The 16,747-nt window shown below is 47.1% G+C and overlaps 1 protein-coding gene across 2 annotated transcripts in view; it reads right to left on the bottom strand.

Moving 5' to 3' along the window:
* Nucleotides 1-6,818: 6,818 nt before the first annotated feature.
* Nucleotides 6,819-16,747, bottom strand: part of LOC141241395 (isovaleryl-CoA dehydrogenase, mitochondrial-like) — a 44,980-nt gene continuing 35,051 nt past the window's right edge. Inside the window, exons 1-3 of one of the 2 annotated variants that reach the window (XR_012306138.1) lie at nucleotides 14,625-14,701; nucleotides 10,506-10,578; nucleotides 6,819-7,308 (exon numbers count right to left, since the gene is read on the bottom strand). Coding sequence is in view for 1 of the 2 variants with exons in the window: in XM_073668760.1 (XP_073524861.1) it covers nucleotides 7,175-7,308; nucleotides 10,506-10,578 (207 nt within the window). In the remaining variant the exon portion in view is untranslated. Of the gene's footprint in view, nucleotides 7,309-10,505; nucleotides 10,579-14,624; nucleotides 14,702-16,747 lie in introns of those variants that run through there. The other variant, XM_073668760.1, reaches the window with a different exon arrangement.

Here is a 16,747-nt window from a genome sequence, read left to right on the forward strand (position 1 = left end):
CCCCCACATAATGCACTATGCAGGCTGTCCCCCCCCCCCTTATAATGCCCCATGCAGGCTGTTCCCCCCCCCCTTATAATGCCCCATGCAGGCTGTCACCCCTCCTCTTTATAATGCCCCATGCAGGATGTACCCCCCTCTTTATAAGGCCCCATGCAGGATGTCACCCCCCCTCTGTATAAGGCCCCATGCAGGATGTCACCCCCTCTCTTTATAATGCCCCATGCAGGATGTCACCCCCCCCCTCTGTATAATGCCCCATGCAGGCTGTCCCCCCCTCTCTTTATAATGCCCCATGCAGGATGTCACCCCCCTCTTTATAATGCCCCATGCAGGATGTCACCCCCTCTTTATAATGCCCCATGCAGGATGTCACCCCCCCCTCTGTATAATGCCCCATGCAGGATGTCACCCCCCCCTCTGTATAATGCCCCATGCAAGATGTCACCCCCCCTCTGTATAATGCCCCATACAAGATGTCACCCCCCTCTCTTTATAATGTTCCATGCCGGATGTCACCCCCCTCTCTTTATAATGCCCCATGCAGGATGTCACCCCCCTCTTTATAATGTCCCATGCAGTATGTCACTCCCCTCTTTATAATGCCCCATGCAGGATGTCACCCCCCCTCTGTATAATGCCCCATGCAGGATGTCACCCCCCCTCTGTATAATGCCCCATGCAGGATGTCACCCCCCCTCTGTATAATGCCCCATGCAAGATGTCACCCCCCACTCTTTATAATGCCCCATGCAGGATGTCACCCCCCCCCTCTCTTTATAATGCCCCATGCAGGATGTCACCCCCCCCCCATATAATGTCCCATGCCTCAGCTCCGGACTCCAGCGTCGCCGACTTGCCGGTATATTCCCGCTCTGCGCGGCCTGTGACGGCTCAGGGGAGGGCACGGTGTAAAGACGTCACCGCACCCTCTGACCTGAGACGTCACAGAGAGCATAGAGCAGGAAGACAGCAGATCTGCGGAGGCACGGGGAGAGGTAAGTATCCGGCTGCCGGGGCGCTGAGCAAGCGGCGGAGAAGGGCGGGCGCTGGCACAGCTCTCCTCCGCCCATAGCCCGGCGGGGTGCGCGACCGCCAGTGGGCCCCTCTACCTGCTCAGGGCCCCGGCATTTGCCCGGGTGCGTCGGGTGCTGACGCCGCCCTGATGGTGACTGTGGAGCTATTTTTTTTTTTTTATATGTAAGGAGGTTTGCTATTTACCTGGAGGATGGGCACCCACCCATTTACAAGTTGGTTGTTTGCTTGTGCTGCTCTTTTTCTTTTCTTTTTTTCTATATTATATATATATATATATGTATATGTGTGTATATATATATATGTGTATATGTATATATATATGTATATATGTGTATATATATATATATATATATATATATACATACATACATACATACACACACACACACAACCATCAGTATTATTGCAAGTTAGCCCAGCGGATTATTAACAATGCCCCCTGGTCCTAGACCCTCACCATGTAGATCGTTTAATGGGCACACAGAGTTATTTATTCCTGTAGTCTTCTCACATAGACTATGGACTATTTGCAACTTCCAGGGGGTCAAACAAACCCCAATTGCAGCAATTTACAGGGGTCACAGAAACCCCAATTGCAGCAACTTACAGGGGTCACAGAAACCCCAATTGCAGCAACTTACATGGGTCACACAAACCCCAATTGCAGCAACTTACAGGGGTCAAACTTCCAGGGGTCACACAAACCCCAATTGCAGCAACTTACAGGGGTCACACAACCCCAATAGCAACAATTACAGGGGTCAAACAAACCCCAATTGCAGCAATTTCCAGGGGTCACACGAACCCCAATTGCAGCAACTTATAAATACCATTAATACTGGACTAATAATATTACCTAATTAATAATAATAATACCATTTTTCTTACCCAAATTCAGATGTGGTCGACTCTCAATTCTCCTTGGCCTCTTTTGACGCCAATTCAGGCGGAGGACTTGTTCCACAGAGGGTATTTCCATCCCTCCTCGTGCGCGGTATCAGCACTTACCTCATGTTGGAGGAGATGATGAATTCCGGCTCGAAGGACCAAGATGACAGGAGAATTTCACCTTTTACCAAGAGGATAAGACGACACCTGAATTCTGAAGTAAAACTCTGTTTACCTGTTAACAAGGAGACAAACAAGCTGAGCGGCTGTCTGACCCTAATACATTGTGATCAAGGTTATACAGACAATGCAGAATCAGATAATAGTCAGTTACAATTAATTCTTGCTGCTGACTATAGAGAACATAACTAAGGATTCAAATCTCCACTAATGGACACAGTGAATATATATATACAACATGGATGACATGATATACTCATTACAGAAATTATTATAACTCTCCCTTACAGATCCAGGTCCAAGTCACAAGAAGTTGGACACTCGGTTACAGGGGTTGTTGGTTATGGATGACCCCTAATAGGATAAATCCCCCCTCCCCATCTCCCCACAGCACCCATGAAATTCATAGGTCTATCCATGTTCACCCTGAGGAGAGGGGCTGTATGTAGAGGGTCTCTCTATCCTCTGCTGCGGACCCCCATCTATTATCTTCATACACCCTGGGGGCGTCTAAAGCGGACAACCCCTCCCCCTGCTAGAACCTCCATATTACACCCAGGTGGGTACATTACGTGGGGGGCCGCGCTCCAGGTCCTCGGTCCATCAGTAATGGCGCTGATCGTGGCAGCGCGGCCTTCTCTCACGGAATCTTCTTTATGACATGTGTTTATGACCTCATAACAGTTGTCATGGTGACTACAGGGGCTATTACTGATGCAGGGCCCCAGTATTAACCCTTTCACCACAGGCCATTCTCTTCACTGTAGCGGCCATTAATCTGCACTTGTTACCAGGCAGGCGCCTTATCATTATGGCGTCCCTTACACGGCCTGAGAATACAGGTTACAGGCTCCATGTAGAGGTGTTTAGGTGACCTGTAACGCTGAGGTCCATAGACCGGGCTTATAACCAGCACCAGGGTCGCCGGCCCACCACAAACTCCAGCACAGAACAATACGGCACTTTATCGCCCGCTCTGGAGAAACAATTACATTTTCTGAAGCTGAAGAAACTTCTGCAGATTATTGTGAGTAATTCTCATCATGTTACAGATGACAGTGACTGCAGCTGACGTTACACATCAGGATTATGGGTTGTGGACATTTATCACTTATAATCACAAGCATTTATTATGGTTTTCCAATGTGTCCGTAATAAATATCGTCTGGCCGTGATTTTTTTCATAAATCGTCTAGAAATAGTAAAAGTGCAGTTTGTCATTTGCAAACAGGTAGTAAACTATTTTTTTAATTCAATTTCATTTTATTGCATAAAGTGTTTTAGGCTGCGTGCCCACGATGCGGATTTAATGCATTTCCACCACGAAAGTGCATTAAAAACGCTTGGTAATCTGCATGTGCTGTGCACATGCTGCAGAAATTTCCGCTGCGTATTATCATTGCGGAAAAATCGACAGCACGTCCATTTCTTGTGCGTAATTGCCGCCATTGACTTGCATTGAACTGCATAACATCCGCATGTATGCATGCGAATGTTATGCGGTTCAATGCGTGGATGGTACCCGGGTCTGGAGCAGAGGAGACTCTCATCCGACCCGGGTACCATTAGTAAAAAAAAAAAGAATTAAAACGTAAAAAAAAAAAAAAACATTATACTTACCTCTTCCGCGGTGTCCTCTGTAATTGGCGTCCTGCCGTGTTCTAAAAGGACCTGCGCTGACGTCATTTAGTCATGTGATGGTCACACGACCGCTGATGTCGGCGGTTGCATGACCCGTTTTTTACATGCGGAAATGCATGCAAAAATGCTTAAAAAACGCTTCTCCCTGGCAGAAAAAAACGCATGTAAAATCTGCATGTGTTTTTTTTTCTGCCAGGGAGAGGCAGAAACGCTCAGGAAAAATCTGCATCTATTCTGCATCGTGGGCACATAGCCTAAATCTGATTTTGATGTTACATACATCTACTGGAGTACGGAGGAGTTTCTGTACAATCAGTACCCATTGATAGGCAGAAGTGCTCACGGCAGCCTGCGTTGTAGGACGCAGATCACTCAGGATCCGGTTTATGGTGAATATATAATTATTTTACATTTTTGGGCCCTATTTTTTGTGGGCGACAGTGTCAATATAACTGTAAAAGGAATCCTCAGGGGGGCATTATTAGCAGTTCAGTGGACACCTAAAGGGCATTATTACACTATAGGGACACTCAGGGTATGATAACTTTCCAATGAATCCACAGGTAGCATTCATGTTTCTAGAAGGCAATTTTACCAACTATAGGGCACAACGGGGACATGAATACTATGTGACTCACGGAGAGGAGCACGTACAGTAATAGGGAAAAATAACTGGTATCTACCACTACATGGCCGCTATAGAAGAGACCTCGGTGCAGATACCTGCGAGCTAGTGAAGGCAACAGTGAAATGGACGTACAGACCCCCAAATTCGGCATATACTGCTGTGAGGGAGGCTCCAGATGAGAAATATTAAAACAGGCTGCAAATATTGTTCCTTTGTCAGTGGCCTTTAAAAGGGTTTTTCCTCATCTTCATGGATGGGCACTGTCAGATAGTGTTGGTAAAAACAAGCACTTTTGCATTTCATTGCTTATTAAACTTTTCAGTCGTTCTTGAGTTAACGCTTTTCTTTTGTTTACAGCTTGTTGCCTTGGAGACCGACCACCGCTGTGGTCTACCTTGTGCTGAAACTGGTTAGGAAGTTGTGGTGCGCTTCAGCGTTTCGGGACAGGTTCAATACAGCGCTTACAAGCTCAATGGAAAAGAGCATGTAAGCACTGCTTATGTTCTGCTGTCCAGCAGCAGTGGTCGGTCTCCAAAGCAATGAGCTGTAACTAAAAGAATAAAGTGTTAATATTTCAAGAACGACTGACAATTTTAATAAGCAGTAAATTGCAAAAATCACTTGTATTTACAAGAACTATCCAACAATACCCATTTGGGAATAACCCTTTTAAGGCCACGACCCCACTATCAGTATTCAGTCAGTATTTTTTCTCAGGAGTGGGAGACAAAACCAGGAGTGGGTGATAAATCCAGAATTGGTGACTTGTTTCTATTATACCTTTTCTCTGATTGTTCCTCATCTGGTTTTGGCTCCCACTCCAGAGGAAAGATACTAACCGAATACTGATAGTGGGGCCGTGGCCTAAGTGTGATTTCTGCCCCTGCCGCGGTCAGTCCGTCGGGTGTCTGGCAGGTTATTCATTTACTGCATATTAAACAATTCTGTGGTGATTATTTCCCATGTTAGGAGCATATGTGCTAATGGATAGAATAACTTTCTTTTAGATTTTAATAATATGCCCATAGGGGCGATCTATTAAATGTTTTATTTAGAAATCTGTCTTGTGCTAAAACTTGCAATTGTTTCTTTTTATAAAGTGTCTGTGATTAGGCCTGAGGGGCGGCCTATACATCTGATAGACTTTCTATAATATACCAGAATTCAGCACATAAAGCAGCTCTATGGCTGCTCACAGCAGATGGAGATTTCAATTTGCTTCAAGAACGGCTAAATCTTTACCTTATTTATTACATGGTGTTCCCCTCTTCATAAATCCAGCACAAATCAGACTGGACTGTGACTCGCCTGTCTTAGGAAATTTCCCTCCTTAGTATTTATTGTGAGATGCAGCAAGAATAGAATTAAAATACAATTGAAAACAAATCCCCACCACTACCAGCAGGGGTCACTAAAGTACATTGTGACACCTGCCTGCAATCTACTAAACCTCCACCGGGGGGATATATTTCTATTATTTTACTCCTCGTATCAACTCTTTCCCCATTTATTCCATGTGTATTTTATTTAGGACTACTGCTAAAGAGAACCTGTCGCTTGCTTAAAAACAAAAAATTGAGTTATATTCTTTGTAAAAATTCCAGATCTCCCCCTGATTCTGCCACAGAAGAATCAGTGATTTTTACAAGTAATTTAACTGAAATTTTCTATAATTTTTCTTAAGAGCTTATATTTTCTTAAAGCCCTTCACATAAATCCTGTAGAAAAGCAGAGTGAAGCCGACCACATACACCACAATAAGCTAAAACCGCCACTGGTGCTGATATAGTCTAATATGTCCAAAAACTCTCATACTCTGAATGTGCAGTATTTCATCAGCACTATAGGAGCTGGAACTGACTTCCTTTCACCTCCCAGCATGCATTTCTCCTGCCATTGCCTTCACTGGACTATGCAGGATGACAGACAGGACAGGAATGAAGAGATGAAGCATCCACTTTCTGTAATGCATCTCTGCTCTTACAGGGTGGGTTACACTTAGACAACCCCTTTAAGACTTACATTGGTGACAGGTCACTAATGTATGATTGGTGGGGGTGAGACACCCGGGACTCCCACCAGTCAGCTGTTCCTGATGTCGGCGGCGTCACAAAACTGCTCAGTTATGGATCTGCACAGCGCCTGTATAGTGGCCGCGGCCGGTACTGCACATCCGCCCCCTATTCAAATCAATAGCAGGTGGAGTGCAGTGCCCGGTGGAGTGCAGTGCCCGGTCGCACCCACTGTGCAGCTCTGTAACTGATCAGTCCTGGCCGCTGACACCAGGAACAGCAGATTGGCGGGGGTGCAGAGTGTCGCACCCCCACCGATCAGACATTGATGACCTATACTAAGGATAAGTCATCAATGTTAAATGTTTAAGTCCCAGACAACTCCTTTAACAGGCTGTAGATATCACTATAGACAGCACTGGGGAAAATAATGACAGATGATTGACGTATGCTTTATTTGTTCCTGGAGCAATACACAGACTCCATAAACAGTGATCAGTGGGGGTGATCAGAGCCCCCCATCTCTTGGATATAACTATACGGTTCATGGTTTCATGTCCCCGGTATAAGAATCTTCACATTCACTTGATAAAGAGTCGGTAGACAGAGCACTGGACCGGTCCGGTCTCCTAACAGTCCAGTCTGTGCGGCCACGAGGCTCTCAGCTACGAGGTAAGTGTTTTAGGCAGTGAGTGCCCATCGCTCCTCATCCACCCGGGTGCAGAGAGATTTTTGCGGATTGAGTTCGGAGTTAGAGCCATGATCGGTGATCTCCAAGGTCGGCAGGTTACTTGTACAGAGCATTGAAGGCTCTTCCTATGACCAGTCTCCGAACCTCGGTAGTACCAGCCCCTATTTCATAAAGCTTGGCATCACGAAGGAAGCGGCCCATCGGGTAGTCGTTTATATAGCCATTGCCCCCTGTGGAGAAATAAACATTTATAAAAGAACAGTGAACATGGGGTGGTCTCAGTCTTCATGGGTAAAATTGCAAAATACGGTAAAAACTTTTCAATTTACTTCTTATTAAAAATCCTCTCAGACCTAGAGAAGAGAGATATTTTTAGGTCACCAGCCACCTCTGCCAGTCTGTCAGAGGTGGTCGGTCTCCTAGGGAAGGAGTGCTGTCCGCTCTGGATCCGGCCGGCTTCATTATGCCTCTGTCCTCTGATTCTCCAGGAGGGAAGGCTGCTTCTGATTGCAGCACTGGAGAGCGCACAGGACGGGTGGCACCTCTGGTCCGAACTGTCAATCATCAGGAGCAAGCAGGAAGCCAGAGGATGGGGAGCAGAGGACGGGAAGAACCTTTTAATGGGAATCTGTCAGCAGGATTGTCTATGTAATCTGAGATCAGAATAATGTCCGGCCAGATTCCAGCAATGTGTTACTACAGGGCTGTGTGCTGCTGTATCAATAAAATCAGTCTTAAATCAGCAGGATATTATCATTACAGCACTAGGTGTCTGATCAGCAGCTTTCTATCAATATATAGTGTACACAGGAAGGTGCCAATCAGTAGTGTGGGTGGGGTTATACACAGCTGCCAATCAGTGCTGTGGGCGGGGGTTATACACAGCTGCCAATCAGTGCTGTGGGCGGGGGTTATACACAGCTGCCAATCAGTGGTGTGGGCGGGGGTTATACACAGGAAGGTGCCAATCAGTAGTGTGGGTGGGGTTATACACAGCTGCCAATCAGTGCTGTGGGCGGGGGTTATACACAGCTGCCAATCAGTAGTGTGGGTGGGGGTTATACACAGCTGCCAATCAGTAGTGTGGGTGGGGTTATACACAGCTGCCAATCAGTGCTGTGGGCGGGGGTTATACACAGCTGCCAATCAGTGGTGTGGGCGGGGGTTATACACAGCTGCCAATCAGTGCTGTGGGCGGGGGTTATACACAGCTGCCAATCAGTGCTGTGGGCGGGGGTTATACACAGCTGCCAATCAGTGCTGTGGGCGGGGGTTATACACAGCTGCCAATCAGTGGTGTGGGCGGGGGTTATACACAGCTGCCAATCAGTGGTGTGGGCGGGGGTTATACACAGCTGCCAATCAGTGTTGTGGGCGGGGGTTATACACAGCTGCCAATCAGTGGTGTGGGCGGGGGTTATACACAGCTGCCAATCAGTGGTGTGGGCGGGGGTTATACACAGCTGCCAATCAGTGGTGTGGGCGGGGGTTATACACAGCTGCCAATCAGTGGTGTGGGCGGGGGTTATACACAGCTGCCAATCAGTGTTGTGGGCGGGGGTTATACACAGCTGCCAATCAGTGGTGTGGGCGGGGGTTATACACAGCTGCCAATCAGTGGTGTGGGCGGGGGTTATACACAGCTGCCAATCAGTGGTGTGGGCGGGGGTTATACACAGCTGCCAATCAGTGGTGTGGGCGGGGGTTATACACAGCTGCCAATCAGTGGTGTGGGCGGGGGTTATACACAGCTGCCAATCAGTAGTGTGGGCGGGGGTTATACACAGCTGCCAATCAGTGGTGTGGGCGGGGGTTATACACAGCTGCCAATCAGTGGTGTGGGCAGGGGTTATACACAGCTGCCAATCAGTGGTGTGGGCGGGGGTTATACACAGCTGCCAATCAGTGGTGTGGGCGGGGGTTATACACAGCTGCCAATCAGTGGTGTGGGCGGGGGTTATACACAGCTGCCAATCAGTGGTGTGGGCAGGGGTTATACACAGCTGCCAATCAGTGGTGTGGGCAGGGGTTATACACAGCTGCCAATCAGTGGTGTGGGCGGGGGTTATACACAGCTGCCAATCAGTAGTGTGGGTGGGGTTATACACAGTTGCCAATCAGTGGTGTGGGCGGGGGTTATACACAGCTGCCAATCAGTGGTGTGGGCGGGGGTTATACACAGCTGCCAATCAGTGGTGTGGGCGGGGGTTATACACAGCTGCCAATCAGTGGTGTGGGCGGGGGTTATACACAGCTGCCAATCAGTGGTGTGGGCGGGGATTATACACAGCTGCCAATCAGTGGTGTGGGCGGGGGTTATACACAGCTGCCAATCAGTAGTGTGGGCGGGGGTTATACACAGCTGCCAATCAGTAGTGTGGGCGGGTGTTATACACAGCTGCCAATCAGTGGTGTGGGCGGGGGTTATACACAGCTGCCAATCAGTAGTGTGGGCGGGGGTTATACACAGCTGCCAATCAGTAGTGTGGGCGGGGGTTATACACAGCTGCCAATCAGTAGTGTGGGCGGGGGTTATACACAGCTGCCAATCAGTAGTGTGGGCGGGGGTTATACACAGCTGCCAATCAGTAGTGTGGGCGGGTGTTATACACAGCTGCCAATCAGTGGTGTGGGAGGGGTTATACAGGGCTAAGCATTTAGAGCTCTGCAGCAGAGAAAACTGTTTTTGTATCAAAAATGACACATCGCTGGAATCAGGGTCTCTGCCCCTCCACCATGCTGCTCTCCGATTATATAACAAAAACCTACTTAAAGATTCCCTTAAAGTGAATACAGGCAACAATCTAAACCTGACACCTTTACTTGCACAAATCGCAACGCTTGTCAACACTGAATTCCTAAACATTGGAGATGCCTATATATGAAAACACAGCGGTGGTGGTGCGCTTGCTCCCAGAGCCATCCCAGTCTTTTCATACAGGTGAAGACACATAGGGCAAGTTTCATTTGCAGTTAAAATTTAAAGTCATTTTCTCATTTTTTTTTTTTTTTTACATCTTGGATCATTACTTGATGGGGTTTTTTTTGCACCAAAATAATTCTTCAAAATGGCGCACACAGTACAATGAATTCTTTATTTTCGTCTTTAATCTTTTTTTTTTTGTGACTTTAATGAAAAAAAAATTGGATGCTCCTCTAACACAGCGCAAAATTTTGTGCGAGAAATGTATCATATAAAATCAATTATGGAGGTTATATTTTTCGGGCACAGAGTTTGCTCAATTGATGAATCGGCTGAAAACATTAGGCAAAAAAAAAACAAAAAAAACCCCCACAGCCGTAATGGTGATCGCTTTGTGTTGTGGACTGCTGGAAACATCGAGGGCAAAACTGAAGAATAAATATGTATCAGTAGTGCTGGTGGATTTAGGTGTTGGCCAAAAGGCACAGGTTAGACTCTCCTTACCTAGACACTGAATACCATCGAGGGCCACTTGGGTAGCAGATTCAGCAGAGTAAAGGATAACGCCAGCACAATCCTGTAAGTAAATGACATGTTCCCAATTTATCACATACAATAACCAGAATTGAAGAAGAACAAAAATTCTACTTTAAAGAGGACATGTCACCAAGTCAGAAGTGACCAGTGTTTGCCCTTACTTTATTCCCGCTGCTCCCCCGAGTATTACACTTTTTCATTTTTTTAAATCCACCATACGGTTGCAGAGATATGGGCCTTTTTATTTAGTGTTGATTGTGTGTAATCTTTATAAGGGGGCGTGGCCCACAGGATAATTATGCAGAGCAGCCTAAAGACACGCCCCTGAGGATCCTGTGAGCCACGCCCCCTTTGATATAGATCATAAAATTTAGCAGTAAGTAAAAAGGCCCATATCTCTGGAACAGTATGGCAGATTTAAAAAAAAATAAAAAATCATGTTCAGGGAAGAAGTAGGAATACAATAAAAGAAAGAAAGAAAAAAAAAAGCTCCCTTTTCATCTAAAGACAGGTCAATGTTTAATAAGACCCCTCTTCGGTGGGGTCTCCTCTTCGGTGGGGTCTCCTCTTCGGTGGGGTCTCCTCTTGGGTCTCCTCTTTGGTGGGCCTCCTCTTGGGTCTCCTCTTCGGTGGGGTCTCCTCTTTGGTGGGGTCTCCTCTTTGGTGGGTCTCCTCTTCGGTGGGTCTCCTCTTGGGTCTCCTCTTCGGTGGGTCTCCTCTTCGGTGGGGTCTCCTCTTCGGTGGGGTCTCCTCTTCGGTGGGGTCTCCTCTTGGGTCTCCTCTTCGGTGGGGTCTCCTCTTCGGTGGGGTCTCCTCTTTGGTGGGTCTCCTCTTGGGTCTCCTCTTCGGTGGGTCTCCTCTTCGGTGGGGTCTCCTCTTCGGTGGGGTCTCCTCTTGGGTCTCCTCTTCGGTGGGGTCTCCTCTTCGGTGGGGTCTCCTCTTTGGTGGGTCTCCTCTTGGGTCTCCTCTTCGGTGGGTCTCCTCTTCGGTGGGGTCTCCTCTTCGGTGCCAATTCTGGTGTTCTTAACAGAAGCATACAGTCTAGATCACGTGAAGTCATTATCGGTCTTTACTCCTCTTTGGTCAGACCTCATCTGGAATACTGTGTACAGTTTTGGGCACCACATTTTAAAAAAGACATAGACAAACTGGAGCAAGTTCAGAGAAGAGCGACCAGAATGGTGACTGGTCTGCAAACCATGTCCTATGAGGAACGGTTGCAGGATTTGGGAATGTTTAGCTTGCAAAAAAGAAGACTGAGAGGAGACTTAATAGCTGTCTACAAATATGTCAAGGGCTGTCACATTGTAGAAGGATCATCTTTATTCTCATTTGCACAAGGAAAGACTAGAAGCAATGGGATGAAACTAAATGGGAGGAGACACAGATTAGATATTAGAAAAAACTTTTTGACAGTGAGGATGATCAATGAGTGGAACAGGCTGCCACGAGAGGTGGTGAGTTCCCCTTCAATGGACGTCTTCAAACAGAGGCTGGACAGACATCTGTCTGAGATGATCTAGTGAATCCTGCTTTGAGCAGGGGGTTGGACCAGATGACCCAGGAGGTCCCTTCCAACTCTACTATTCTATGATTCTATGATTCACATGCTGTTGTGCAAATGGAATAGACAATAGATGGAAATTATTGGCAATTATCAAGACACCCTCAATAAAGGAGTGGTTCTGCAGGTGGGGACCACAGACCACATCTCAGTACCAGTGCTTTCTGGCTGATGTTTTGGTCACTTTTCAATGTTGGTTGTGCTTTCACACACGTGGTAGCATGAGACGGACTCTACAACCCACAGAAGTTGCTCAGGTAGTGCAGCTCATCCAGGATGGCACATCAGTGAGAGCTGTGGCAAGAAGGTTTGCTGCATCTGTCAGCGTAGTGTCCAGAGGCTGGAGACACTACCAGGAGACAGGCCAGTACACCAGGAGACGTGGAGGGGGCCGTAGGAGGGAAACAACCCAGCAGCAGGACCGCTACCTCCGCCTTTGTGCAAGAAGCAACAGGAGGAGCACTTCCAGAGCCCTGCAAAATGACCTCCAGCAGGCCACAAATGTGCATGTGTCTGCACAAACTGTTAGAACTGACTCCATGAGGGTGGTATGAGGGCCCGACGTCCACACATGGGGGTTGTGCTCACAGCCCAACACTGTGCAGGACGCTTGGCATTTGCCACAGAACACCAGGATTGGCAAACTCGCCACTGGCTCCCTGTGCTCTTCACAGATGAAAGCAGGTTCACACTGAGCACATGTGACAGACGTGACAGAGTCTGGAGACGCCGTGGAGAGCGATCTGCTGCCTGCAACATCCTTCAGCACGACCGGTTTGGCAGTGGGTCAGTAATGGTGTGGGGTGGCATTTCTTTGAAGGGCCGCACAGTCCTCCATGTGCTCGCCAGAGGTAGCCTGACTGCCATTAGGTACCGAGATGAGATCCTCAGGCCCCTTGTGAGACAATATGCTGGTGCAGTGGGCCCTGAGTTCCTCCTAATGCAGGACATTGCAGTGTGTATTTTCTTATGTCCATGTATTTACTACTAAAAGTAATTTTTTACATTTAGATTTCATTTTTCACTGGTTATTACAGACTTATTGCTTCCCTGCACATTCAAGTTTCATGTTTTCTTTGGGCATAGATCAGCTAAAAGGCACTCAGGAAAAAAAAACAGATGAAAGATCTACAAACTCTCCCTTAAGACTGTCAGAAGGAGCTCACTGATAGATTCTCAGTTAGCTAATTTTGCAGCCAGGAATAGACAGTGCAGCACAGATGCTACAGAACGCAACATTTTTAATGAAACTCAATAACGGAAATCAATTTTAGCCCCAAATACTTGCATTAAAGTAAAAAAAACAAATGGCCGCAAAGCAGGACAACCGCTTTAACTCCTTACCAACATCTGCCGTACATGTATGGTATAAGTCAGTAGCGGGTGCATGGAGCAGAGTCAGCTCGCCCCGTACATGGCAGATAATGGCTGTGACAAACAACCAGGACCTGCCTCTAAGAGCTGCGAGTGGAGCGAAGATCTGCCCACCACTGTTAACCTGTTCAGTGCTGCTGTCAATCTCTAACAGCAGCATTAACAGCGCGCCGGCATTGGGACGCATCGTTCCATGCGCCCACCGGCGCTCCTGTGACGCGATCACAGGGCACACACGGACTGCTATGACATCCGGGGGTCTGCTGAAGCCTCCATGCCTGTCATCATAAAGCTTCATTTGGGCTGTAAAGAAGAAAGTGATTTTGCTATATGGAGCATTACTGTGGTATCGCTGTATATAGCACAAGCAATCAGATAATGTATACAAATGCAGTGAAAATTTAAAAAAAAAAAAAAAGTGTAAAATATTAAAACCCCACACGTTCAGCTCACCTCCCACTAAAAATAAAGATAATAAAAATATACACATTTGTGGTATGGTCTCTTTCAGAGAAATACAATCTATCCAAATATAAAAAACAAACGATCAGAGAACACAGAAAAAAATTCAAAAAGACAAAATTGCATTTTTTTCGTTCGCCACAATACTGCAGAAAACCCTGTAAGAAGCGATGACCATGACATATGTGTCCCAAAATGTTATCAATAAAGTCCTCTTGCCCTTCAAAAAATAAGCCCCCACACAGCTCCATCAACCCGAAAAACGAAAATGTTACGGGTCTCAGAAAAACTCTTGGAGAAGTTTGGTCTTGCTGTAATCACACTGAGGAGTAGGATCCTATTACCAGGTCATTTTCACCACACTATGTACGCCGTTAAAACCCTTCCCAGAAAAACAGGGTCAGGCTTTTTTTTTCCTCGCACTTTTACTGCACTTGGACTTTTTTCCTGTTTTCTAGTACTATGTGGTAAATGAATGGTGGGATTTATAAGTACCGCTCATCCTACAAAATAACAAGACCTCACACTATGTGGACAGACATTAAAAGTTATAGCCCTTGGAAAAAGCCAAGGAAAAAACAGAAAAAACCATCAATTGGTTCTGTTGGGAAGAGGTAAAGCTGAAGAAACACATGTAACAGCAGAATATGGAGGAAGGTGAGATATCACAGGCTGGTGGATACTACCTGCTCCATCGCTGGCAGAGTAACCCATCCCCATGGTGGCCGCTGAGATCTTCTCTTGTAGAAACGGATCCAAAATCTATAAAACATGGGGAACAGTCAGCAGAGGGTTTGGTGATTGGCTCATATTGGCGATATACCCAGGGGCATTACTGGGCACAGGGAAGATTGGGAATGAATAGGATTGGCTGTTAGATATGTGATCTCTTCAATTAAAGGGGATGTCTAGTTGGAACAAGTTCTCACTGATCTCTGGATAGGTGATGACTCTTAGATCGGTGGGTTTGGCCGCTATGACCCAATCAGCAGAACAGCACTTATAGATAGAAGTGAGCGAAGTGCAAATGTTCAGCCGCCGGTCCGTTCATTCTCTATGGGGGGCGCTGTACTCAGCTTTCTCCTGCATAGAGAATGAATGGAGCGGTGGTCCGGGGAGGTACTAGCAGGGATTAGTTGGGTTCCCAGCAGATCTAGAAGTTGTCACTTATCATGTGTTGGGGAATAATGACTTCTCCTCTGATAAATGTGCTGATTCCTGTCAGTTGTGGTCGCTGAGTGCGTGTGATGGGATGTGGCTCCGTCCGTTATATTATATCACGTCTTATACCTATAATCTCGCTGATCGCAGGTGTCTGTCTTCACACTCAGATGAGATGGAACAAACTGACGATATAGGACTTTTTTTTTTTCTTCAAATTCAAACCGAGCAATCCTATTGGCTGAGTATGAATGCAGTTACCATGGTGACAGAAGTAGCTGCAGATTTAAAGGGACAAGATACTAATATTGTACTAAAGTGTATTTTATTATATACTTCACATAACTGACTGGGTACACCTTGGTGCTGGTGGGATGGCTTTTTTTTTAATCAAACAACATGTTTACTAAGTACCCTATATTATATATATTTCCTATTGCTTTTTACTTACTTATAGCAGGGTATATGTTCATATTGTTTCTATCCTAAGTTTGTCTATTTTCTAATAAAGACATGACCAGTCCTCTTTATAATTTTATAGTGACCCCATTGAGGTCATGGACTGATATTGGGGATTGCAGAGTTGGGGCAAGGTGTTGGTGCTAAGTAAGTGACATCAAATGAAGGCTATGGTGCATATGACTCGCCCCCTGGGCCGTGGGGCACTCGGATCCGGGCAGTAGGGGAACGATGGGAGTAGTAGTGGCAACTCGGTTCCGTGGCTCAGGGTGGTCAGGCCAGTGGTAGTCCGTTATGTGCTGATGTTTATGTCCGACTACGCCACCCGTGGATTTGCGGTTATTAGGAACCGCCGCTGCATGCAGACCGCTGGGGCTGATGAGGTGTGCAGCTAGGGTAGTGTGACTCCCCACGGGAAGAGTGCGGCCCCAGGGCAGTATAGTGGATGGTGGGAGTGATGGTAGTGAGGGTCCCAGTGCTGATAGTGCTGGAGAAGCAAGGAGCACACAGACAACAGGTTGCAGTCCAGGGTCTTTACTAGAACAGGTAAATTGACCCATAAACAGTCCCGGCTAGGAGGGGGACCTGGATGTCTGAGAGTAACGGGGAAATTGGCCCTGGTCAGGGTGAGGGTGTAGGCCTACCGTGCTTTCTGCGCTCCTTCTGGCTATCTCCTCCTGATAGGGTAACAGCCCACGTTTCCGAGCTTTCCGTGTATTCTCGCCTGTATGGCCTGCGACGTGGGTTCCTTTCTGCTCCCAGCCTTGTACGGCTTTACTGGTCCCTTCGGTTGTGGCAGGGCCTCCAGGCTTCTTAGGCCAAGGAATATACAGTCCCTTGCGGACTGGTTCTCTGCTGGGGGATGTGGAATCCTTCCAGCCTCAGACACCAAAGTCTGGTAAGGTCAGTCTCTGATTTGCCAAGACAGGCTCTCTTCGCCTCTCGTCTCTGGCTGGTGGCTCTCCTACTGCCACACTTCCTCTTAGGTGCAATCAACTTTCTGTCCCTGCTCCACTCTGGGACACGTCTCAGTGCTGAGACAGGCCATCCATTCTCTCTAACCCTGCCCCCAGTACCAGCTTTTATAGGGGCAGCCAGCTCCCCCTACTGGCCTGAGACAGGAGGCATTGCATGCTAATGTTCCCCTGACTAGAGAACCTCCCCCTTGCTCTCAGACACAGCTTTAATT

The sequence above is a fragment of the Phyllobates terribilis genome, unplaced genomic scaffold (assembly GCF_046119375.1).
Source record: "Phyllobates terribilis strain yellow unplaced genomic scaffold, ASM4611937v1 Scaffold_1012__1_contigs__length_473940, whole genome shotgun sequence".
Classification (NCBI taxonomy): domain Eukaryota; kingdom Metazoa; phylum Chordata; class Amphibia; order Anura; family Dendrobatidae; genus Phyllobates; species Phyllobates terribilis.